This window comes from Thamnophis elegans, chromosome 3 (assembly GCF_009769535.1).
Source record: "Thamnophis elegans isolate rThaEle1 chromosome 3, rThaEle1.pri, whole genome shotgun sequence".
NCBI lineage: Eukaryota > Metazoa > Chordata > Lepidosauria > Squamata > Colubridae > Thamnophis > Thamnophis elegans.
Genome location: NC_045543.1, coordinates 67,764,142 through 67,791,385, shown reverse-complemented (window position 1 = coordinate 67,791,385; position 27,244 = coordinate 67,764,142). Strand labels below are relative to the sequence as shown.

General features: G+C 37.2%; 1 protein-coding gene across 1 annotated transcript in view; it reads left to right on the top strand.

Moving 5' to 3' along the window:
• The window catches only part of DENND4C (DENN domain containing 4C), a 78,057-nt gene that overhangs the window by 41,077 nt on the left and 9,736 nt on the right, over window positions 1-27,244 (top strand). The window contains 20 exon segments of the mRNA XM_032214773.1: window positions 2,743-2,837; window positions 3,911-4,072; window positions 4,075-4,127; window positions 5,197-5,280; window positions 5,282-5,344; window positions 5,629-5,664; window positions 5,986-6,094; window positions 6,097-6,115; window positions 7,036-7,163; window positions 7,345-7,550; window positions 9,957-10,085; window positions 10,269-10,413; window positions 10,835-10,981; window positions 15,288-15,413; window positions 16,719-16,865; window positions 21,456-22,600; window positions 23,909-24,089; window positions 24,909-25,018; window positions 25,621-25,796; window positions 26,599-26,778. Of these exon segments, the coding sequence (XP_032070664.1) occupies window positions 2,743-2,837; window positions 3,911-4,072; window positions 4,075-4,127; window positions 5,197-5,280; window positions 5,282-5,344; window positions 5,629-5,664; window positions 5,986-6,094; window positions 6,097-6,115; window positions 7,036-7,163; window positions 7,345-7,550; window positions 9,957-10,085; window positions 10,269-10,413; window positions 10,835-10,981; window positions 15,288-15,413; window positions 16,719-16,865; window positions 21,456-22,600; window positions 23,909-24,089; window positions 24,909-25,018; window positions 25,621-25,796; window positions 26,599-26,778 (3,441 nt within the window).

Genomic DNA, 27,244 nt, shown 5'->3' with positions numbered 1-27,244 from the left:
AATCACAGGAGAAAGGGTGGAGGAAAAATTAGGAAAATATCATTGTGAATCTAGAGCAGGAAATTTTGAATTGTTGCAGTCATTTGACAAGCCTGATACTTGTACATGCTTACAAGTTAAATAGTAATCAAATCAGTAATATTTTTATTTGCAAATCTTCAAATATTAAGATTTAATAACAGGATTGAGAAAATTACACCATGACCGTTCAGTTCTCACTACATGTCATGCTTGATGAGGACTGGTAAGAATGTAGTTATATCTGAGCTTTGCAAATTTTAGACAAAAGAACCCCTACAATCATTTTGTCTTGTGCTATATGTCTTTATGGTGACTCCAAGTCAGCTGCAGAGTATGGATTTGTAGTAAAGCAATCCTACAATTGGATTTTAAAAAGGGATTGTGGATTTATCTACATTATAAATATGCACCAATGGAAAATGTGTTTCATTTGAACTGAAACAACTAGACTGTGGCATAGAAACTTAGTTAAATTAATTAACTTTAATATGGGTCATAATTCAGCTGAACCAAAGCATTTTCCTGTTGGACCATCTCAGTTGTTTTGGGTTTTGGCTGAAAGAAACATATTATAAAATACACAAGAACTATGGAACTGATTTACAGAGTTAACAGTTTCCACAAAATCACACTAAAATTTCATGAAATGTTGGTGTTCTTAGTTGAAATTGTGTTTGCTAATTGTTCTAAATTTGTTTGATGTTTAGCAAGCAAGACAATTTGCCAGCTCTTGCAATAAATTACAATTAGAGTTGCTTACAAATGCAGTCACTTAACAAAATTCCTTGAATAAAATATACTTTACACAATGATACATTGCAAGATAGAATCAGCAAATTGTAAAGTGTAAATTGTAAGTAAATCAGCAAATTAAAGATAATAGGTTATTTAAAGAAGCTAAAATACAAAGTTGATAGTAATAGCTATCTTGAGCCTTATTCTTCCTTGTGAAATAACAGGCTATATTTTCCATCTCAGAAAATTGTTAAAAGGAGAATTAAAGTTGTGTCAATTCAGAAACATGGTTTATATTACTGAACTGAACTGATTAGGTAGATTGATTCTTACATTCTGGTTTCATAAAAAGGAGCATATAAAACATAATTTGTTTGTTTATCTTGTCTGGAGTTTGATAAAGAAAATTAAAATTATAATATTGTATGAAATAATATATTTTCAAAGTATATTTATACAAGAGGTACTCTATGGATAATTAACCAAATCCAGGACAAAAGTCTGAATTGATATACTGAGATTTGAGTTACTGTACGTAACTATGTTTTTAGGAGGAGAAAGTTTGTTTGAATTCATTTCTACTCTTTATCAATTAGTAAAGTAATATTAGTTTATTCCTAAATTCTTTTATCATTTCTGTAGTAAAGTGACTGATACTGACTTGCCTAAGCAGCTTATTTCATTGGTAAGGATGAGTTTTGAACTGGCAATGTTTGCTTCTTGGTGTGTTTTAAGCTGCTGTGCTGTTAGACTTTCATGCCCTGAATTTTGAAAATGCTCTGAAAAAAAGAAATGTCAGAACCAATATATTTGGATAATGTTATACTACTTCAAGTTATGAACAAGCCTAAACTGTATGCTTGAATTCTAGAAGTCTTGTGGTCTTAACCCTAGTCTCCCCTTAGTATGGTTTTGCACAAAATCTTGATAGCTCAGGTTTAAACTAATTATACTATTGTCTTGAGCAAGGCCATTTCTCATATTTAGCACTGTTTAATTAATGATCAAATGAGTTGTAAATTGGCTTACAATGAGTGTTGAATTTTTAACTCTCCCACTCTCAACTCACATAATTTTGAAAATTATATTGAGCTACTTAAATCTCAACAGTAGCCATGAAGATTGCAGGTTGATTACTCCTGATTTATGTAAGAAATTATGTAGAATGGTTCAATCTGACTTTCCTCCTCTTTCTTTTGTTTTCTTTCTCATGTGCTGAAGAACTGAAGCAAAGCTGAATGAGACTTCTATATCTAAAAGAAACTTTATACTTTACTGACCTAAGCAATTACAATACAGGATCATAAATAAAAGTCCTGATGTAAACATTATTTTCACATTTTGTGTCATTCTCTGCAATTTTTCTTTCAGCATACAACTTTTTTTTGCATACAGGCAAAATTAACTTGCATAATATACTGATTCATCTTTGTTCACCTGAATATTTCAGTTTTAAAATGTTTTGTCAAGATTCAGTGCCTGTACATGAAAAATTAATATTTGAGCCAGTTTTTCTACACAGGCAGCTTTTACATTCAACATTAACTATAACTCTAAACATTTGATAAAAATATTTGATAAATATCAAACTTTGATAAATAATATTGCGTGTTACCAGATATAATTTCAAGCTTGGAAATATGAGGCCAAAAATTCATTGCAAAACAATGCTGCAACCATATCTTAAGATAAACTTTATTTAGAGGTACATGAAATAACTTATCTAATAAAAAATCCTCAAAGAAAGGTTGTGTAGTTTTTGAATGAAATCTAAATTTAGCTGAGAGGACTGGTAATACTTTTCAGAGAAACCCCAAAGTTGATTCAAGTCAACAATGAAACAAGTTTTGGAATTTTAGTGGGAGAAGATTAAATGCCCGTTCTCATTCTTATTTCAGAATCGGGAAGCAAGAAAAGCTGAGGTTCCATTTTTTATATATTGCTCATTTGACATATATATACCTTTGTTTCTGCTGTATAGATCAGTGATAAGAAGAGTATGAACTGGAAGCTGCTCCCTAAGAAGCCTTGCAAAAGCCTTCTTGGCACGTTAAGGAAATTGCAACCACAACTTGCCTTAGGTAAAACAAATAAGAGGTTTTAAAGGAACTAATCTTTGGAAAAGAAGAAATTCAGCTGAACTGTTTGCTTTCCCCATACTATTTTGACAGAGATATGCAATTTAAAATGTTTTCATCCATCGGTTCTCTTTTTGGGTGAAGGGGGGGGATTATTCCAAGATATTTAAAACAATTCAAACACTAGAAAAATCCAATTTCTCTAGTTTTCCATAGAAACTATAGGAAGCGTATGAATTTTATTCCTGTTAACTAAGTAACCTGCCAATTTAATAAACTGATGGTTGCAGCAGCCTATGATCATCTTTTGTAACTTTCCCGCAACCTTCCCCACAAGCAAAATCAATGGGGAAGCCAGGTAATATGAAATAACAATTTTGGCTCAGTTCTATCCAGTTTTATATCTTTGTAAAGTCATTTTTTAAAATGCGTCTGATAAAGATTTCAAACTTTATTTTCTTTGTTTTTGTTTTTCTCTATTTTTTTTCCTGTGCTAATGTAAAATACAATTTAACAAATATAAAAACCTTAATTTTAGAAGCACAGTGGCAGACTTAATATGAATAACCATGCTATTGTACTAAACACCATTATTTCTATAGATCACAGATAGAATATAATAAGTTGTATACCGCAGACTTTATGAAGTTGAATACCTTGTATAGTAGTAGAAATTATCTGATTTCAAAGCATACATTTGAGAGTACAGAAATAATAATAGCAATAGCACCTTAGACTTATACCACCCCATAGTGCTTTACAGCATTCTCTGGATGGTTTACAATATCAGCATATTGCCCCCAACAATCTGGGTCATGGTTTTTACTGACCTCGGAGGGGGTGGAGTCATGAGTCACCCTTTAGCCAGTGAGTACTGAACTCTAGGGTGTGTGCAGCCCGTAGCCAGCCATGCTGCATTCTAACCACTGTACCACCTAGGCTCCTGCAAGTTCATTCTTTTTCAAACATTTATTCTGTATTGTCTCTTTGGCGGTGGGTGTTCGTTGACTATGTTCATCTAATTAAGTATTTAAGTCTCCTTAATTCTGTATGTCTTATTCCCCTCTCTAATCCAGTTCACAGAAAGACCCAAGAAGGCTCTGCCGTCGAGATGAAACCGATTGAGGCAGATTTCTCCTGGCAGAAAAAGATGACACAATTGGAAATGGAGATTCAGGAGCCTTCCTTGCGTTTTATGGCCTACATTTTAAAAGGGTATCGAATGTTTCTTAAGCCAATCCTCAAGCACCTTCAAATAACACTACTGCTGTGGAGTCCCTGTTTGACCTTCAAGTAAGATTTGGGAGAACAGTGGGAATAAATGCTAGTTTTCAAATAAAATACCAGTCAAACTTCAAATTTAACAAATACTAGTCTTCTCAACTTGCCAATTCTTCTTTGTATCCAATAGAACCAGTGTTTTTCAACCTTTTTGTGCAAAGGCACACTTTTTTCATGAAAAAAATCACGAGGCACACCACCATTTAGAAAATGTTAAAAATTTTTAACTCTGTGCCTATATTCAATATAGGCAGGTGTTTTTCCCACGGCACACCTTACACTATGTCACGGCACCCTAGTGTGCCGCATCACAGTGGTTGAAAAACACTGCAATAGAATAAAGAATAGAATAGAATAGAGTGAGCTTTGCTGGCATTCAGGTGAAGGCAGGACAACAGAGAATGCACATCTCAGTGCCATTAGATGATTTTGTTTGGCAGAGTGATCCAAAATATGTCCACAGTCCAATTTTGTGTGATGGGTAGGCACAACTGGAGAATTGGGGTGGTGGGGGGGAGGACCTGTGAACACTGGCAAATAATTCCCTCCCTGTCATCTGTTCTCTCTTATTAAATTGAGCATAAAATGTTAGAGCTATAGGATTGTCTTTGTCTAAAATGCTAATTTACATATTATAGAAGATGGGTTTAGATCTGTTCCTTAGTCCACATGACGTGATTCTGTCAGCTAGAGTGCAGAAGAAGAATGCACAATCTCCCAATTCTGTAAGAGCTTTAAGAGCTCCAAATTTTCCAAGTGGATCAAATTCCAAAACTATCAATAATAAAACACAGATACTAAAGAGATGTTGTGTTTAAAAACTATGAAGCCAAACTTTTTTTAAACAAACCTACTGTCATCTGGCTATCATGTTTATGTTGTTAAGATACCGACTGTTGGTGTTGTATCATAAGAGCAAGATAAATGCTGAAGCAATTTGTATAGGTCTTGTTGATAAATAGGTGTGTATCAAGAATGTCCCTATGTGGAAAACACTGCTCAGTGTTATAGGAGATGAATAAGCAGAAAAATGAGGTAATTGTAATGTATAACATTTTTCTTTTCTTCCTTTATATACTAGGATTTTTAAAAAGTAAGAGACCGTGCCTACACAAAATTCTATACAGGTTTAACAAAGACCCAGATTTTTAGCCGCTTCGTTGAAAGAATGCAGCTTTGTGAGTGACAACGATACAGGATTAGCATTTTTTGATGACTGTATAGAAAAGGTAAAGATATTTATTGGGTTAAATATATATAATTTTGCTTTAAATTTGGGGCCTGACCATTTGGGGGGGGAAGAAAACAACATTTTAACTCTTTAAGGGCCATGCAATTGAGGTTTTATGTAATTGCCTGTTGTTGTTTTATCTTGGTAATGCTCTCATGTATCCACATTAGATTTGTTCAGGCAAGATTCTATTAGGCAACAAATTTAAACATTTACACAATACGTAATAGTAAAACTTTGCTTATTTACAAAAATAAGCATTTATTTCTAATATTTATTTAGCTTTTTCCTGAGAAAGGATCAGAAAAAGGAGATAAGGTATTTATTTACTCTCATGGGACAAGAATTTGCCTATAATTAAGCATGTATGGTAATAAGATGGAAATGGAAGAGTTGATTGATCAGCATTTGTCTGGGAATCTAATATATCTTTTTTTTCTAGATCTGCTACTTGAAAGTTGAATGCTGCTGCTATATTAGATTTGTGGATCTTCTAGCAGTGCTAGTGGCAGACAGCTGCAAGATGTGTACATAGTCATAGCTTCTTCTACCTTTTCTTCTACATCGCACTCTGTACTACAGTTGCATCCTTAAGGCTTTGAAATAGCTTTGTGATATTGAAGTGTGATGTATTTGCAGGTATGATGTAGACTCGCAGAAGATATCCGGTTAATTGAATTTGATGAATCTCAGAAGAGTGAACACACAGTATTTATAATGCCACCAGAGCCACCTCCAGATGATGGACAGGAAGATTACCAAAGTATAGGTATTATCTTAATGGCATTTGGATAGACTTCTCTTTATTTCTTTCCAGCCTTTCCTAATTTAGTGTTCTCCAGGTGGGTTTCGGGAGGTGGTAGGTAGGTAGGTAGGAATCTTAGAAAATGTGGTTCTTCTCATATCTGGAGATAAAAAATCAGACAAGGATCTTTTATCAAGAGTGTCCATTATACTGAAAGTTCTTCTTACTAAAATTATTGTTACCTTGACTTTAATTTCTTCTAAATATTGAAATTTAGAGAATAATTTTTTTAGCCAACATGCTTAGCAGAGGTACGCAAACTATATGCAATTTGAATTATTTAAAATTGAAATGCTCTGTTTCCACTGAGAGTCTGCTTTTGATTAGTATTTTGGAGGCCTTTCAGTTTTGAAACACCTCTGTTTTGAATGAAAACTCTTAACTCAAAACACTGAAAAAAGATTTTCCTGGTTCCTGGTTCAAATTTAGTGCAAATTGTACACATTTTATAGACCATATTCTGCTATTTTTAATAACTTCCGTACAATGCACGCTAGCAGGAAAGTTACTCATTCTTAGTTTCTTAGTTACTTGTTCCAAATAATAGGTACTTTAATTGGGAGTCCTTTGGGTATCAGAATGATTTCAAAAATTATTTGGATACGTGAAAAATATTGATTCCCTCAAATTCTTCATAAGAAAAATAGTTCCATGTGACAATATTGTACAGTGAATCTTTTAAAGTAATGCATCAAATTGCTTAAACCTATTTCCTAGTAGAATCCATTTTTGTTCTTTTCATCTTGGAATAAGCATCCTCTCCTTTCAGAATCATTTCAATTTGTTTGTATGCTGTTGTTTAGAATGGGTGGACTTGTAAATTCATGTTATTGTCCTATTATGGATGGAAGACAGTGTTATACAATTTTGATTTTCTTTTCCAGCTACAAGACCTTCCCTAAGTTAGATCTTAAGCTCTTTGACCGACCACAAGATCTCAAACTTTCCTTCAAGAGACACCCAGCTAAAAGCAACATTTCAATAGTCCCAGCGCTTATGGCAAAAGGACCCAGCAGGTTATTTTATTTTAAAGATATATTCAGAGTTGAATAATTGGGGGGGGGGGGGAATGATATAACAAGCAGAAGCACACATTGTTTTTTTCCACATTTCATGCTGTTAAAAAAGCATGTATCTGACACTCCTTAGATTCCTTTTAAGATGTGTCTATTTTTACTCTTTTGTTTTTGCAGGAGATAAAGCAGCCCATAAACTCGCCAAGAGATGCTACGCAAACTCCCCACAGTGGGCCAAATTCCTTTTTAGTCATTGTTACAGCTTATGGTTTATTTGTCTCCCCGCCTATGTTAGACTTTCACATCCAAAGTCAAAGCCCTGCAGCAAGCCTATGAAGTTCTTATTAAAATGAAAAAAAACAGATGTGGAACCACTAGATGAAGTAAGTTAATGCTATAAAGGTGCTATAAAAAGATGCAGATGTATCTTTTGTCTTGGAATAATATTTATGATATTTGCTGCCTTCTAGTCCAGAGCAGATTTTTTAAGCTGAGGTACAAAGGCATGAAACATCTTTTTGAAAATCCAGAAACGCTGCTACCTGTCTCCCAAGATTGGTCTTTATGTGCATGCACATGCATGTATGTGCGAGGATAGTTGACAAAATGAAGACACTTGTTCATAGTAATCCTTTATCTACATTTGAACAGCTATTTGAACGCAGTAAAAAAACATTTTGTTAACCATCTGCAATTGATAGATAACCCATCATTTTGGCATTCCCAGAATTATTGATAGAATTGTCTTTTTATTTGTAATATAAATACCTATTATATTATTTTCTTGGCTAGATCTGAAAGTAGAGAACAATTTCTGATCCCTCTGTATTCTTTTCCCCCCTTTCATGGGAGATATTTATGGGATACTGTAGATACTATAGAGATCCCCCCTAAGCAAATAAATCTGCTTCATTATACTGTAATATCCAACTCTCCAGGTTGTGATATATAAAGTAAGATATTTATAATTACTTGAGGTTATATCAGCTTACATTCAAATGCTTATTGTGTATGAAATTTTACCATTTCATCTATTAAAAATACAAACTAGTAGGTAAAAGGTTGACTCAGCCTCCAATCTTCCAAGGTGGGTAAATGAGGACCCAGATTGTTGGGGGCGATAGGCTGACTCTGTAAACCTCTTAGAGAGGGCTGTAAAAGCACTATGAAGTGGTATATAAGTCTAAGTGCTATTGCTAAAACCTGACATTTGGAAAAGAAATGATTAAACATGGCACCATTGTTACATAAGATGCAGATAAAAGAAATTGTTTCAGCTCTGTCATTTTCAATCTTTTGTAAATTTTGAAAAATTATTCTGAAACTTGTCTCTATTTCCACTTGTACTTCAATGGAGAATCAATATCTTTGTTCAGATGCATCTTCAAAGTTTGGATAGTTTCACTTTTGTGCCAAGAACTTCCTTTAAATTTGGCCTTAACCTTGAAGGAAGTTACAAGCAAATTAGAGGAGAGTTGAAAAGGAAAAAAGCTAGTAGTCTATGAGGAAGGTTAAAGAATCACACAGATTGATGGATTGGGAAAGAGAAGTAGACAGTTGTGCTAAAGAGTTAGGTTCAAAAGCTGTAAGCAGTCAAATAATCTGTAGGCAAACAGAATGATAGCACAGGAACCTGACAACACAGCCAGTCTGGAAGGGGTGTGAATGTCACATGGGTTATAGATCCAGAAGAGTCAGGCAGGTGTGCTGAAAACCTGGGATGGGTCCAGCTGTAACAGGATCAGGAACAGAGTGCATGATGGCATAGAGGTCTTGAGTAAAACAGAGACTGGAAATATGGAAAACTTTGGATCTTGCAGAAAAGAGGGCTAGAGGTCTTAGAGAGTCAGAACAACAACTAGCTAGGTGTTCTTTTCCAGCTTATCTCCAACACTTAGATAAACTTGGCAGTCAGAGGGAGACGAAGTCCATTGCTGCAATTGCCAGTTTGCCCAAGCACCTCCTAACACATTCAGATTTGCACCCCTGTTGCAGTAAAGTAGAGAAGTCGCAATTCAGTTCCATCTTGTCTGGACATGCTGGCCTTCTTCTTAACCCTACACTGGAAGAGGATCCTGTAAATTTCAGTAGGCATGGTGTGTTTAACTTTAGATAGTGTAAGGGAGAATTTTGAAACTTGATGTTCTGTTTTTAGGTACACCAAGTAGATTATTGAACTAAAATCAAGAAAATCCAGGTTCTAAAAAATTCAGAGTCATGGCAAGTCAGATGGATGGGCAGGTTACTCTTGGCCCAACCTACCTCATAGGATTGTGGAAATAAAATTAAAAGGATTCCTTTCCCCCAGCCCTCTGAGTCTTTAAAAAACAGATGATTATAAGTTAGATATGCTTAAGCAAGTTCCTAGTCATATTTACCTGAATTAAATGTCACAAAAATATACTAATTAATTGCAGCACAGTCCCCTTTAAGTACTTGATCTAAGAAAGGATTGCAATGATTTTTGGGTAATGCTAAACAGTTTGTGTGGTTTTCTTTTCTGTGGATTGGCTTGTGGTGGAAATAGTTTTGCCTTCCTACAATATCAATAGATTTATTGAGTTTGGCAGCAGCTGAGAGAATTGGACCAGAAGTTATGTATGGTATGTGTTTGGGATATTATTTTAATATGTTGGCAGCTTTCTAATTCACTGATAGAATACCTCTCTGCTTTAAATTAGTTTTCCTCTGCTGATTGATGATACCGCCAAGAGAAACTTATATTCTAAGAATAGTCACACTTGATGCTTTACTATCTATAAATGTGTATTCTTCTCAATATTTATCAGGTGTGTTATAGAGTTTTAATGCTGCTCTGTGGACTTTGGGGCCATCCTGTTCTGGCTGTGCGGATTCTTTTTGTGATGAAAAATTCAGGCATAGAACCAAACGCAATTACTTATGGCTACTATAATAAGGTAAACAAAGAATTAGTAAATACTATATAAAGAAGATTTATATATAACTTCCTTCCTTATCACTGTTGCATAATGGTGATATAATTCTATCTGACTTAGATTGCAGGGCATGGATTATACAGATGTCAAGTATTGTATGTTGACTTTTTGGAAATATTTTTCTTAGTAATTTTGCTCTTCCAGGCAGTTTTGGAGAATCCCTGGCCTAGCAGTAATCGTAGCGGTATATTTCTTTGGACAAAATTGCGAAATGTGGTACACAGTATGGCACAATTAAGGCAAGCTCTCAGAAAGTCCACACAGACTTCACAGGTTGTTTCAGTATCAGGTAATGTCACAATCCTTAACTGCCATAAACAAAATATAAATCCTGCCTGCTTCAGATTAGTCATAAACTCTTGTTATGGGGTGATGTGATTGCATGTGAGGAAACAGGCACAATTCAAGTACAAGCGCAGAGTATCAAATGGGGTACTGCAATGTGTGTGGGGTTATGTGTTGTTTTCATAAGCGTTATGTCTTAAATAGCTGAACTGTGAAGCAGGAGCTTTAAGATATCACTAAAAGAAGGAGATGTGAAGATTTGGGCTTTGGATCCCCCAAAATAGCCTGCAATAAGCATATTGATTTGGGTAGATTGGTCTTCATTTGCCGAAAAAGATCTTGGGTCAATCCTTCAGCGATGATGTAGATTATCATACTGTTGCTCTTTGTTTTTTTAACTAACATATTATTGTTCCTGTCCTCAGCTTCACAGAAGATCCCAGGTGGAAGTGATGGGGACACGGTGAGCCATGGTAGTGTGGATAGTTCTAATGATGCTAACAGTGGGGAGCACACACTCTTCGTCAGAGACTTAGTCAGGCTTGATTCCATTGATAATCACTCTAGCACAGGTATTAGATCTGTTGGGGTTCACTAACTATTGCAATGTCTTTCTAATATGCTGCCAGCCTTGATATTGTTTCTATTACAAAGATGGTGTGTTATAGAAAGAGGAAAGATGCGTGTTTTCTGCTCCCTGCCAATCCCACGAATAGCAGAATCCAAACGTGGTCCAGATTGCTTCACCAGGAAGCAAATTGCACATATAGATCACAAGTTGGATGTACAACGCTTAGCTTGTGCACTGTTGTAGGTAGCTTTTTTCCTCTCTTGTTTTTCTCTCTCTCTTGTTTAAGAGAAAAATAGCTAATCAGCAGGAAGAGGCAAGTGTAAAATGATAGCATTAGTTCAATGTAAAAAATTGTGGTTTTATACCAACTTGAACTTTTATGCTTATTCAGCCTTCAACTTTTTTTGGCCTTTCAGCACAGGTGAATTATATGTGAGGACATACAGTGAATGAATCATGATTCCAGGAAAATACTGTTTGTGTGAAGAAGGCACTGATAGAGTGCTGCAACTGGTGCTCTTTATTTCTAAATCTTCCTGGGGATTGTGCTGTAACCCAAATTTAATTTGATTTAAACTTAAAGTTCAAACAGGTACAGTTTTTTATGAGGGCAAAGGAGTACACTGGGATCACTTTATGCTAAACATGGAATACTGTGTTTCAGAAAATTTCACAGTAACTTGCATTAGGTGGGGAGCATATTTAGCTCACATTGGTGATTAAAGATAAGTTTGTAAAGGATTTTTTAAGTGCAGATGGCTGAATCTTTCTGAAAGAGTTTCCTGAAAAGAGTTTCACTTAGCTGTAAGTTACATACATATTTAAATGAAACAAAGATAATCATATTTTTAAAATCCTGCTCTTCGATATAAATCTAAATGTTGTCCCATTCCTCCAGTTTTCTCTACTAAATTTCTGACTTCCTTCTTTTTAAAACAATTTTAGTCTGTCTCTGTTTTGCGTAGATGGCTTCTTGTATTTGTCTGTAGTAGATAACTAAATATTCCTTCTCTCTGATCCTTGTTGCTCTGCTTCTTGCTCTGTTCTGTCTCTTGGTGCTGCATTGTCCTTGGCTGTCATGGTGTGGGGTGCAGACTTGTGTCCAATCCTTGGAGGCAGATGTGCATTAACTCTGCTGTTGAATGTTAAACCCTGCAGGTAATTTTCCCATGAATTAATGTAAATCAATATAAAAAACAGTAGCTGACTTTTCAATCTGCTATTTTAAATAATAGCAAGTTACTTTGGAAACACCCACCCACACATAGCATATACCTCAGATTTCATTAATTGATGGAATTCTTAATCGATCCTTCCATTTAGTATTCAATAAAAAGATACTGTGTTTGTTCAGTCTGGGATTTGGACTGTTATTTAAGTTGCAAACCTTTTACCTCTGACATGTAACTAGAGGAGGGTAAGAGCAGCGTGTCACGATTTAGGACAGTATTTTTTTTCAAACTAGGCAACTTATATGCCAACTGGAGAATTCTGAGAATGGAAATTCCACACCATAAAGTTGCCTGGTTTGAAACACATTAATTTAAAATCAGGTTTTTCAAACTGATTATTTAAGAATTTCAGCCTCAAGTCCAGCATTTGTTTTTTTTTTAAACCTCTGACTATTTTGGAATTATCGATGAATTATGGGAGTTATAGTCACACTTAATCTACAGCTGTGTGAAAAAGTCCTGTATGCTTTACAATTTATGGTTTATGACATTTTTTGGATAGGCCAGTGATTTTATATTTTTTGCTAACTGCTATGCAAATATTGTTATATTTAAATAAATACTGGTAGTTTTAAAGTGAAAAGCATAAGCTTTTTGCAATTTGGTGCTGTTTGGATGGGGATTGTGAATTTTCTTGCATGCTTACAATGCATACTTAAATGACTATGAAACAGATTACCTGATGCATACCCAGTGGCATATGTTTTGCAATTACTAAGGCCTATGCTAGTGTTTTGTTAACACTTTTATTGTTGTTGCCCTGAAAAGGACCATTTAGGTAACCAAACATGGTTACTAATATGAAATTGGCCAACCCTTATTGCTTATCACCAGGCGGCATCGCTTCAGTATAGACTGTATAAGCCTTTGCACATGATCTTGGTGACAATGTGTTGCAGTAAGGATTCAGTCAGCTCCTGCTTGGTCTTTGGATGCTTCTTGCTTATTTCGTACCCAATTTTGGCCCACAAGTTTTCAATTGGGTTCAAATCCGAGCTCTGAGCTGGCCAATCCAGGTGTCGAACACCATGCTTCTTCATCCACTGCTGGACGGACTTGGCTCGATGACAAGGAGCATTGTCATCCTGGAAGTAAAAGTCCTTCCCTACAGTTGTTGAGCTAAAGGAAGTATGGTCTTTTCCAGGACTTCAACATACTGCTTGGAATTAATGATTCCCTGCACAATTGTATCGACCAATACCAGAAGCAGCGATACAGCCCCAGATCATCATGTGCAATGGATGCTTCACAGATAGATTCAGGCAGTACAGCCTAAATTCTTCAGCTGGAAATCTTCTGACATACTTATTGCACTAATTCCCAGTCAAGTAGAAATTGCTCTCATCAATGAAGATGGCCTTGGCCCACTGTTCGTTGGTCCACTTGCATACTTCTTGGCCCATGCACATCGACGAGAGCGCTGAGCGTCTGTGAGCAAAGGTTACTTCGAGCCCTGCAGCCTTTGAGCCCTCTGGCAAGCAGCCTGTGACGCACTGTGCTTGTGCACACTTTACATCACATGTTGACCCCACATTCTTGTAATCTGAGGTGAGGTGATCTTCCTGTCAGACATCGAAATGCGTTGCAGAGCCCGATCTTGCCGTTTTGCCAACTTTCTTGGTTTTCCAGAATGGAGACTGTCATCAACTGAACCAGTTTTTTGGTATTTTTCAACCACTCTGTTCCCTGTGGGTGCGATGGCATTTCACTCTCTTGGCTATTTCTGTACAGGAGTAACCCTCTTCATGAAGCACAACGATGTGATGCCGCTACTCAGTACTGGTGAAAGCAAAGGTCTTCATCCTTGCCCGTAGCCAGAGCCAAATTAATTTCTTGATGCTTTTCATGCCTATTTATAGTCAGAGAGTATGACAACATGATTGGCTCATAGATTTAGCCTCTGGCATGGCTACTTTCGATCCTAACATTCTCGAAAATTCAAGTTGTGTTTGTTTTAGCATATAAACTCACTCAAAACCTTAAAAAGACTTGGGTTATACTAATAAAAATTATGAATCTTAATCCGACTACAGAAATTTTCATCAAAGTAGTAATTTGCGTAGTTTCTATGAATGAAAAGTTGATTAAGCATGTAAATACAGCTTAAAACTGAAAGCATGCAGGGCTTTTTCACACAGCTGTAGAAGCCTACTTGGTTGGGAAAGGCTGTATTAGAATGAAGAAAAGCACTGCTTTTGAGGATATGAAGGTAAGCACTAGCAGAGCGAAGTTCTGTAGCCAAGGATAGCAGGGCTTATACCATATTAGAAGAGCTCAGGTGAGATTAATACAGGGGGAATATAAATTTAGATATGCATATAAACAAGTAAACAACAGCAGTGAAATTATTTTACCTCAGAGGGAACAGGGTCAAAGGGATTAATAAAGTCCTTGATGTGTGCCATTTGAAGGGCCAATTTATAAGGAGCATCACATGCCCCAACCAGGGTGAGCCTGGCTTATTCGGTCATATAGGGAGAAACTGCTGTTCGTGCCCAACTTAGAGGAGATAAAGGGATCTGAGACTTGGCATTAGTGACGCTGGTTCTGTAGAATAGCCTCCCTGTGGAAATGAGGCTGATGTCCTTCATGAACTGTTCTAGAGCACCCTAATTATATTGGGCCATTTCTGGTTTTTTTAAAATTGTTTATTCATGAGTTACTATTACTATTGCACTGTTTTGATTTTATGCTGATTTTATGTCTACCACGGATGCTTTTGAGACTTAAAAAAAAAAAAAATCTGGTCAAACCCTGAGATTCATTTGATTGTAATTGATGAAATGAACGGAAACGAATGTGTTCTTATTTCTCTGTTGTGCGTTACCCGTATCACCTTCTGTTAATGTTCACCTATAATAATAATACACTCTGCAAGTTAGTTCTCAAACATGCTTTTCACTGCACCTTCTGCTGCTGTTCTTTCTTCACTCAATTTCAGATATGCTTTGCTAATAATTTGTTTTAAAATAAAACATTGCAACACACATTTCTCATAATTAAAATATTATGTTCTGGGGGCAGAGAGAGAAAAGCAAATGGACAAGTCTTGTTTCTCTCCCCCCCCCCCCCCAGGAGGTCAGTCAGATCAAGGCTACGGTTCCAAAGATGAACTTATAAAGGAAGATGGGGAGCACCTTCATTCAACAGATGTGCTTAAAGAAAAAGATGTTGGTGCAAAAGTTGAAGACTTAATTGGAGGTGTGTTGGATGGGAAATTTTTTCTTTTCAATAGGCTTTCTAAATTGGACCTATTTAGAATTGGTTTTATCTGGCTTGTGCAAAAGATCTAGTAGTAGTTACTAAATGAACACAGGTAGTCCTCAACTTACAGTCGTTTGATGACTGTTCGAAGTTACAACTTCACTGAAAAAAATGACTTATGAAATGTTGGGCTCAATTGTGATCGCACGTCAAGGATACCTGTATGAATCAACAAGTATAATGTACTGTAGCTGTAAAAAAGGGCAGCTGGAATTATAGGTGGTATCCACAGAATATAGTTTCTAAACCTTGGGAAGAAATATTTCCATTTCCACTATTCTGTTTAGTCCTGGCATTGTATTTTAAGGATTCAGAGTGGAAAAGATTCAGAGAAGAGCAACCAAGATGATTGGGGCTATGTTTTTAAGCAGAGGCTGGACAGCCATCTATGTGGATGGCTTAGATTTGAATTTGGATTCCTGCACTAAGCAGGAATTGGCCTTGATAACTTAAATGGCACTTTCCAACTTAGTATTTCCAAGATTTTAAGTTTAATTGGGATCTAGTTTACATTCTGGAATGTCACTTTTAAAGAGGATTTCTTGATTGATTGTGCTTGTACATCACTAAAAAGGAGGATTGGCTGAGTGGTGTACGATGAGTTGAAAGACATTAAATAAATAAAAAGAAAAAGGAAAGCAGGATAAGAACAATAAAAAAGCAAACTCAGCATGATAAAAATCAAGCAGAATTAATATTAGCAATAAATTTAGCATAAACTTTCCAGTTCTAAAATAAACACATGCTTCTTAAATTGCTTAGAAAATAAAACAAAGTGATACTAAGCAGAACAGAAGGTCAGGTGAACATTTCTTTAGAAAATATCCAAAATAGATGGAGACTACAACTGGATATAATTGAAAAAAAGGTTCCAAAAATACAGATAAAATCTGTTTTTTAATGTACTTTTGGGGATAATATACCATTTAAGAAATACTAACTACTACAATTACATTTTCCAATTCAAGATTTTGTTCTCCATTCTACATACATTGTTATAACATGGATGGCCATTTTATTGATCGGTGGGATAAAGCTGCATATAAAAATTAATGTGCTGTAAAAGGATTGTCTTGGTTGCACTTTTTGAGACATGACTTCCCAGATTTACTGGAAAGTACATGCTGACTGGAAGTTCTGGGAAATGTTAGTTAGGTACTTGCTATTAGAAATTGTATTCATTTTACTCTCTATTTTCACTAATATGGAAGTCAATTCTCTTTCTCTCTTGCTCTTCTGAAGATGTTTGTGACACCAATGAATCTGTAGAAAAACAGCACTCTAATATAGAATCTCAAACCCCTGTGGAAGTGCCTTTGCATTCCTCAAGTAGTATTGTGAAGATTCCTTCTGGTATGTTTGTTCGTCCTGGCAGGAAAAGCAGTGGTGGTAAGCTAATCAATATATTTGCCTTATTAGAAATAAAATTACAAATCACTGATGCTGTGCTTGGCTTGTCCAAGAAAATGAATTTATTATGTGAAAAACATTCAGTAAGAATTAACAAACACTTTGCTTAGAACTTCCTACATCAGTGGTTCTCAACCTGTGTTCTGTGGACCCCTGGGGGGACTGTGATGCAGTCACGGGGTCAGTGACGAAGTAATTTTATGATTTAAATCTTGAGTTATGTCTTGGTAGTCTGTGGCCACAAAAGGAATTTAAAGGGGGTAAGTGGTAAAGAAAAGTTTGAGAATCACTGTCCTACATAGTACAGTGATACTTCCATGATTTTTAGGCTCTTGATTATGGAAAATACCCAGTCTAAGGAGTGTGGTGTTCATTAATAGGTGAAGATGATGATGATTTTTCTCTTACTAAATGTAATCTCACTCCTTATATATATTTATCCTAAGTTTAAATTGCAAGGGTATATGATTCCAGTAGTTTTGTAAACTTTATAAAAATTAAATGAGGCTCATTTGATACATATGTGTTAAAACCTCTAATTTAAAATTTTTATCTGTCTTTCTTACTAATTCAGTACATATCTGTACCAAATTAAACTTGATTTACCTTCTTCAAATGTGCCTTTCTAATTCTTAACATTAATAATTTTTTAAAAATGTTCTGAGGAAGGAAACCCACAGTCTGTGTGCCATTCCTGCAATGGAGGCTACCAACAGCAGCATCTGGTTAATCATGTTTAGGCTGTGAAGCTGATAAAGATCAGTCTTGGTTTGGAAGATTTGTAGATTAGTTTGTAAGGTTGAAAACATTTTGGAAGAAGGGAATGGCGAACTATATTCAAACTTTTTCCAAGGGGTGCCATAAATTACCAAGATAGGAGATGATTTCAATAATTAATATTTGGAAACAATCCTTGTGTCTTCCACTTGCTAGTTGGCTTCATGATTGACCATCTTTTTGGCTGAGTGTGTGTGTAACAAAGTTATGTGTAGCATCTATGTGCATGTGCACTTTCTCCCCAGGGTCAATGTTCCCTCTAAGATGCATGGGCGCATGTGTCAAGAAAACACCACACAGCAGTTTCCAACTGCCACGCAGTGATTTCTAATGTCACAGGCTCCGGAAGCTGAGTGGCCTCAGATTTTCTGTCCTGGTTAGGGTTAGCGTGGAGGGAGACGGGACGGTGGCAGGAGCTTATGCGGCATGGCCAGTCTCCTAGGACATCCTAGGCGCCGGCTGCGCCGCTCAAACTACCGTCAGTCGCCCTGTGTTCAGCAAAGCAAGCGCGGGGAAGTCCTTTGCAGGTGGCCAGAACTGGCCACCCGCAAAGGACATCCCTGGATTTGTTTTGATGAGCACGGGGCGACTGACGGTAGTTTGCACCAGCTGCGCCCACTCAAACTACCATCAGTCACCCCGTGTTCAGCAAAGCAAGCCTGGGGAGGTCCTTTGTGGGCAGCCAGTCTTAGCCACTTGCGCCCAGCTCTGCGGCTGAAGTGAAGCCCTAAAGCCCCTGCTGCCACCGGAATAACTGCTGCCGCCTCCTCCTCCTCCAACAGCACTGCCAAATTTGCCGCCCAGTGCTGCGGCTGAGGTGAAGCCGCCAAAGCTCCTGCTGGCACCCACGCCTGTGGCAGCAGCGCCTCCCCCTCCGCTCGGAGCACCTGAGCTGGGCCCCGCGTTACCCCTGCCCCCTCCTCCTCCGCCGTGCTTTTGAGGAGCCATGATGCCTTTTTTTCCTGCCGGGCAGGAGCTGGACGGCAGGTGTGGACCGACCGCGGGAGGGGAAAAAGGTGCTGGAGTGCTGGCAAAGGTGACGTGGCGAGGAGGAACCCAACAGCGGCACCATCGTGGGAGCCAGTAGGAAGTCGGCGGAGGGGGCAGGAGCAGGAAAAAAAGGCCTCATGGCTTCTCAAAAGCACGGCGGAGGAGGCGGTGGCGGCAGGGGTAACACATGCTCTGAGTGGAGGGGGAGGCGTCGCCACTGCTGCCACAGGTGGGGGCACCAGCAGGAACGTTGGCAGCTTCACCTCAGCCACAGCACCGGGTGGCAAATGCGGTGGTGCTGTTGGAGGAGGAGGCAGCAGTTATCCTGGTGGCGGCGGGGGCTCGGCATCTTCAGCGGCGGCCCTGCCCCCGGTGAAAAAAACCCAAAGATGGAGCAGATGATGTCACCACAGCTGCCAGGTCCAGGTCCAGACGGAGGTAGCCCGAGCAGTGCCGAGGCGAAAGAGCAACATGACGTGGAGGAATTCTGGGAGTTGAAGTCCACAAGTCTTAAAGCTGTAAGGTTTGAACACCCCTGGGTTTATTTTTCTAAAGGGTTAGGGGTGCACGCATCTTGTAACTTGACAGCTTTAAGACTTGCGTGCTTCAAATGCCAGAGTTTCTGAGCCAACATTTTGGTTGCTAAGCAGGAGCGTTGTTAAGTGATACTGATATTATATAACACTTAATTAAGCAGGTACCTTGAATAAATATAACTTTGAGTTTCAAATAATACTGATTTTGTTGTTGTCTTAGGTGACATCTGTGAAAAAAATTCAGGTGCTCAGGCATGAAAATGTGCCACTCAAACACTATACTTTTCTGCTCACACTGAAAAAAATTAGAGGAAACATTGCCCAGGGTGTTTAGCTGTAAGGGTCTAATCAGAGAAGAGGCACGTTTTGTTTCTGTGTGTGTGTGTGGGTGTGTGTGTGTGTGTGTGTGTGTGATCAGATCCTCCATCATGTATTCACATATTGTATCTACACAGAGAAACAAAACATGCCTTTTCTCTGATTAGATAATACCCATGTTTCCCTGAAAATAACACTGGGTCGTGTATTAAGTTTTGCTCCAAAAGATGTATTAGAGCTTATTTTCCGGTTAGATCTTACTTCCGAGGAAATACGGTACTAAATGTGCTCATCTGGCTGACGATCTTAACTTATTTTGGGGGTAGGGTTTACATTACAAGCATCCTGAAGAATTAAGCTAGGGCTTATTTTCCAGTTGGGTCTTATTTTCGGGGAAACGGTATATATTCGTTCTGCATGTATTTGTGCATACATGAAATAGGCTAATTAGAGTAGGGCCCTTTTGCTATCTTTGTGATTCTGGTTTTGTACAGCTTTTGACATATCTGCATGTACATTTCTGAGTATTTATGTCCTGGGAAGCACAGAGTAGGCTGCATAACTTTCAGTTTGACAAAGAGGCCATGGTTTTATTCCAAACCATTACTCAGTTGCCTGTCCCTGAAGAATAGATATATTGCAGGATTTTTTTTTCCTGGAATTTTTTTATCTGTAACCTCTAGCCACATTCTGTTGTCTGGTGTTTATTTTATTTTTATTTTTGTGTCAGCTTCTCCTCTCTTACCAAATTTCCTTTCATTCTGTTCAGTTTTCAGAGAGTTATTCTGCCAGTGGATAGACAGGCAGAGTCTTGTCCTCTTTTCCACATATTTTGCTACCATTCTTTTAAAAAGTGTAACAAAGAAAAGCATGACCGGTTGACTGAAACCCAGCAGATCTTTTATGCCAGGGAGTAAGAATTTACTGCTGTGAATCTTTTTTTTTAATGTGCCCTCGTGACAGAATTTTGGATATACAACAGCAATTATATAATTGTGGTATTTGAGAGAATGATTCTTGATAAATATGTATGTGCTCCAAAAATTGCTACGTTAAAATGTTTAAGAGACACAAAGTTCCCTTAAAATATACAAATATAGAATCCCCACCCATTTAAAAGATGGTACAAATTTGGCGTCAGTGATATATTATTTTGAAACGTAATATAAATATGTTGACATTAAATATTTCTGTCAGAGCTACTTAACATGTTAGACTTATTTTGACAATCTTGGTTTCAGCTGGCCATTTATTTTAAAGAAAAGTTTTTGTCCAGACTCAAGCAGGTCTCCATGCAACTGTTTTTCCTTACAAATTAACTATTTTGTTTTGATACCATGCTACTTTAAAAACACCTCCTGGTGTTCAAAAACAGAAACAGAAAAATCAATTCCAAAACAACCACAAAAGTAGAATCCCATAAGTGAAAATAAGACCTCCCTGGATAATAAACCCAATCAGGCTTTTGAGTGCATGCGCTAAGATAAGGCCTCCCCAAAAATATTGCAACACAACAGCAGCCATGATGTGACCACGTTCGCTGCCTCCTGCATCTCAAAAATAATAAGACCTCCCCGAAAATAAGGCCAAGCGCTAATTTCAGCGGTCAAAAGAAAATAAAACCCTGTCTTATTTTCGGGGAAACACGGTAATGATCTGTTACTCTGCAAATTCTTAAACGAAGAAGCAAATTTTCAATAGTCACTTATAATGAGTTAGTCTCAGGCACCAGAATTCTTTCAGTGTGGAAGGTTATAAATTGCCCAATTTAAACATGTATTTTAAAAACTGTAATCAATACAACTAAAGATGTAGCACAGCATTTCTATATGGTGATTTTGGCAGCCAAGGCATCCCTTTCCCATGTTTTCTCTAATAGATGTATTTTTTTAAAAAGTGCTTTATACAAGCTATTATTTTAACACTGACTTGCATATTTTTGTTTAAGGAACTGCATGCAGTCCACTGTTCATCGTTCAGGATCCTATTGAAGATTCAGTGTTTGATTGTAACACTTCTCCCAAAAGAGCAAATGAAAAAGGAAAGAAAAGGCAAAAACATTTTTCTGAAAGGAGTTGCAGTTTCAGTACTGAAAGCAGAGCAGACATGCTGCTGAAGAAGAACAGCTTAGACTCTAACTCCAGTGATCTTGCAATAATGATGGGAGCAGATGCAAAGATCCTCACTGCCGCTCTATCAGGGGCGAAAACCTCTCCATCCCATATGAGTAACTCCCATACTTTTGATGATGCCAGTGGCATACAATTTGTCTGTGGGTCAGAAAGTGACAGAACTCATGCAGAAGAAAATACATGGGAAATAGGGGCTAGGTCTTCACCTGTTGTGGAAGAATCTGAAGATCAATTGAAAAATGGACTTAGTGACAGTAGCCCCAGACCTCCTGATACCCTTCAGTCTAAAACTGAGCAAGAAGAATCCAAAGAGACAACAAACAAAAGGAATAGTTTTTATGGTGTAGCCAAACCAATTGAAAGGGAAGATGTTCAAATGGGTTTGGATCCTTTATCTTTGCTGGCCACGGAAACAAAAGCCACCAAACCTGCCGAGCCGGAAGAAAAGATCATGTCACCGGTGGTAGCACGCAATCTGGCTGAGGAAATTGAAAGCTACATGAATCTAAAAAGTCCCTTGGGCAGCAAATCTTCCAGCATGGAATTACACAGGAGAGAGAGCGATCGGGAAGGGGATTCCCCTAGTTCATCAGGGCCCTGTTTAGAGAGAAGGTCAAGCTTAGATTCCATTCCCCCACCCCTGCCCCCACCCCCACAGACTCAAAATGTTAATCATAAAAGTCCATCTGTCTCCAGGTCCAAAACCTTTACTGGAAGGCCAAAGCAACTGGCTCTTTCCCGCACCCAAAAAGAACGGTCAATATCTTTAACAGGGCTCGGTCGTTCTTCTCCTCAAGCTTCGCTTGGTGCAGTTGTCACCTCTCTGTCAGGGCTGAAGCTAGACCACATATTATCTGGGCCTAAAATAGAGGTCTTGAAATCTGGCATGAAACAAGCAGCTAATGTCGCCAGCAAGATGTGGGGAGCAGTGTCATCAGCATATAATTATTCAGATGATGAGGTAAATGTTGTGCATGTTTTTCCCTCTTTGCTTTTAGCCCACCTATTAGAGGTGAGTTGCTCCCGGTTTGGCCTGGATTGGGTGAACTGGTAGTGGCGACAGTGGGAGGCTCCGCCCACCCCCCTGGACACGCAGAAGCGGCATGCACAAGCGTGCATGAGCAAACTCATAGTAAAAAAAATGGAAACCCACCACTGCCACCTATGTAAGTGGTTAGATAGTTCAGTTGAATGAAGTAATCTTTAGACCGTAGACTTTATCTTAATATGGCAGAGTTCACTGAGGTCTTTCAATAATAAATTTACTCCTCTTACTTCTATAAATTATTTCCCCTTTGCTCTGATACTATTTTAGAAGGTGCCACAAATTTTTGGGCCAAATTTTTGTGTATTCAAAAAGGGAGGGAGAATTCATTCCAGAAAAAAACAGTGTTAATCAGATTAATATTATTGAATTTCACCCATGTCATCCATAACATTGTAACACAGAACACAAATTGATTATACAGTTCTTAACTGAAGCATGCATTTTGATTTCCTGTTGTAATCTTAATGCTGATAGTAGGCAATTAGTAGGCTGGATCCGCCCCATTGAGGCTTTCATGCTGCATTTGAATTTTATCTTTGTTTGCTTGCAACTTCCTAGGTTAATTTTATTTTGAGACTGTGAGGATTTCTCTTTAAATTCCATTCCATGTGTTATGGCGGGGGCAAAGTAATAACCATATTTGCAATAGCCTTTATTTTTGAACAATAAAATGACTAAAATTCATATAATCTGTTTTCTCATATGAGGTCCCATGGATTTTTTTTTATTAGTAAAATGGAAAACCACTATGAATTTAAGATGATATTGCCTGCAAAAAGGAAGACTAGTTAGAAATATCTATTTGAAGTACTTATCATATTTGTAGCACTTAAAGATAATAGTATTTCTGCAAAATACTTGCAGCGTCATTGTTAATAATATCATTGTTCTTTTTATCTCCTACATACACTGTGAAATCACCCAATCTCAGTGGCCTGAAAAGCATTAGGTATTATTCTGTTCCTTACCTAGCAAAGAGGTGTTTATTGGTTTCTTCTCTCAGGCTTCAATTTCCCTCTTAATCCATTTCAAAAGTTTCTTCAACCAGTTTTTCTTTGCCTTGAGAGATTCATTGCAAACACATTAAACAAGAAGGCAAATCACACACACTGCTGAAATGTCAGGGCCTTGGCACTTGCATTTTCAATAATAATAATTAAATAGTGAACATTTTACATTAGTGTTAAGATTCTGAATTTATCTTTTACCTTTTAATTGAAGGAGGAAACCAGCCATCCCGATTTCACCTTCCCTGCTGGCTTTGAAGATCATATATTAGGCTTCTGTCAGTCGCCAAAAATAGGAATCCCAGGACTGGCTACCAGTGAACTTGCGCAGAGCACCACAAGTCTTGGAAGCAGCAACAGCAGTGGAGACTTAGGGAAGCCACACTATCCTACAGGTACCATAAACTTTGAATTGCTCATCAAGTCTATCCTCCTCCATGCAGAAATCCAGATTAGTACATCCCCAGCAGATGGTTGGCTCTGTTTTTCTCCTTACAAGTAGAGTGGTTTCTCCAAAATTTTAAAAACCGTTGCCTGGAAATACCCTAATTTTTTTCTATTAACTGTTTATGACTTTCTGCATTTGGGAAACATGGTCTGAGAGAAAAATATATAGTAAGAAGCTTACTTGCTACTTAGTAAATAGAACTTTTCCTTTTCTTTGTCTCCAGACAACTAACTGCATAAAAATTGTTCTTTCATCTTGTCCGTTTTGAAAATCAAAGTTCTACTAAACAGAGCTAATTACTATTGTTTGCCAGTCAATATGTTACATTAGGGTTGCTTTTTCATTCAGTAAATTCTCCATTTAAAAAAGCAGCATGTGTTACTTAGCAGTCGTTCATATAGCAATTTTCCTTCTGAATTCTGGCTTGTTGAGTGAAAAATATAGCACAGAGGTATAAAATGAAATGGGCAAAAATGTGTCCAATCTGAAGTGGCATCAGTACTTTAAAAAATTCAGTTTCATGTGATAGAAAGTAATTATGAATCCATATCACTATATCACTGGAAGAATATAGTATTCCCCCTCCCCCCCCACACAATTATTTAGGCTTGGTTTTTAAAAAGCAACTTCTCGGAACTGTATGGGAATTTATTGTCTAATGGGGTAATAAGAGTTGTGGTTAAATATTGCAATTATATCAATATTTTCCTATCTTTTTATATGTAATTAAATAATTTTTAAATTGCTTCACATTACTTTATTACAGGGGAAAATCAATTTTCACGAGGTATGAAAGTTATGGATTCTGATAAATCTGAACATGGCTCTTCATACAATACCAGTCTATCCAGTATCTTCCAAAATTGTGCAATGGAGGTAAAATTTATAATCTTGAATAAAGATGTTGCTTTATTTTATGTAAATTTAATTTTCTTTCAGAACATTTAAAAAAATAATAAACCTTAAAACATTTCTGTTTCCTTTGAAGAGTACTATTTATGAAACAAATTATTACTTAGTTTTTAAAAGTATATGTGCCTTTTCATATATTATTTGCATTCAATCCACTGACCCACATACACTGTCTGTATTTACTGTTAATACATACACCAATTTAATACGTCACAATTAAGTTTTAACAGGTGCCTTACAGGCACTTTGGGCTGAAATTCATTTTCAGTCCTAAAATGAGTTGACGGGAGTTGCAGTCTTACATATATCTGGTGCCCAGAGCTGAGAAAGAAATGTATAATATGCAGAAATGTATAATATGCAGATTGAAAAACATTAATTGCCTGTTGAAGTATGAAGTAGAAAAAGATTTGAAATTGTAGAAGTAGTGTGCTAAACTAGACATGCTTTTGATCAGTTAAATATAGATCTTTTTGTCTTCTTAACGAACAAAACAGTTTGGAGTTTTAAATATCTGTTTGTTTTCATGTCTTTAAAGAAAACATTGTTGTTTTTTTAAAAAATAGGTTTTAATGTCGAGCTGCTCTCAGTGTCGAACCTGTGGTGCCTTGGTTTATGATGAAGAAATTATGGCAGGATGGACTGCAGATGATTCTAATTTGAATTCTACCTGTCCATTTTGCAAAAGTGCCTTTTTACCTCTCCTTAATGTGGAATTTAAAGACTTACGTGGCCTTGCAAGGTTGGTAGACTTTGGTAGCCACTAAATAGCTTTGAGATACTTTCATAATTCATCCTTTGCAGATAATAGCAAACTTGGTAGTCACACAAACAAATATTAGGTATGCCCATTAAATTGTCCTTATCTCACATACTGGATATGGATACGTTTCTATTTATATGGTGAAGCAGTTTTAGTTTTGGTTTTCTCTTCTGCTTAATGTGGGTTTATGATCTCTATTGACAAATTGGTCTATAAATCTCATTTTTAACCAGTGTGAGATTGCAGATTGAGTCCTCCAGTCTTAATGTAGGAATTAAAAATCAATCAATATGATAAATTTGGGATAACTGGAAGTACAGGTAGACTTCAACTTACAATTCATTTAGTAAAGTTACAGTGGCACTGAAAAAAGTGACTTATGACTATTTTTCACACTTACCAAAGTTGCAGAATCCCCATTGTACTGTGATCAAAATTCAACTCCTTGGCAACTGCATATTTATGATGGTTGCAGTATCCTGTGGTCATGTGATCACCTTTTGCAACCATCTGACCAGCAAGGTCAATGGGGAAGCCAGATTCACTTAACAACTTTGTTACTTATTTAACAACTGTGGTGATTCACTTAACAACTGTGACAAGAACTCTGATAAAATGGGACAAAACTCATTTAACAAATGTCTCGCTTAACAACATAAATGTTAGCTGAATTGCAGTCATAAGTCAAGGACTACCAGTATTACAAAGGACAAAATTATGCTGATCACATTCCTTTGTTGTTTGTAATTGTATACTTCCTGCCTGTTTCTTTTTTTACCAGTTTGCTTTTGAAACCGAGTACCTCTGGTGATAGTTTACACAGCACTAACATTCCATTAACCACGGATTCTCTGGAACCGAAACCTGCCTCCATCCCTACCACAGATCTGATCAGTTTTTCAGAACCTTCAAGTGCCAACCAGGCCATCAGTGAGGAAAATAGCAGCCCAGCGACACAAAGGTACAGACAGGAATTAAATGGGACTGTCTTACATCATTATGCTTGGGAGGAATTTATTGGTTCACTTGAAAATCAGATTTCTTTCAAATATAAGACTCTGAACTGCCATCAAGTTCCCCATTTTGTAGAAAAGGCCTTGTTTGGGAATGAAACGCCAAGACCTAAGAAAGTGTTGGTATGGGAAGGATGAAGCATTCATCTGATTCATTCATCACATCCTATAAAATACATAATAATGCTCTTAACTGAATTATTGTAGCCGCAAATTTGGTAAGCACTTTGTGCATTATAGATACAGGAGAAACGGCATTCTTGTGAAAAGTAAATACTGCTAGTGAGTGCTGACAGTATTGGAGTCAAAATAGCACTAAGAAATTGGTGAGGAATCAGTACAATTAGATTTGTGAAAAATAATAACATTTTGAGAAGGGGAGGAAAGCCCTTACAGAATGCTGCACCACATACC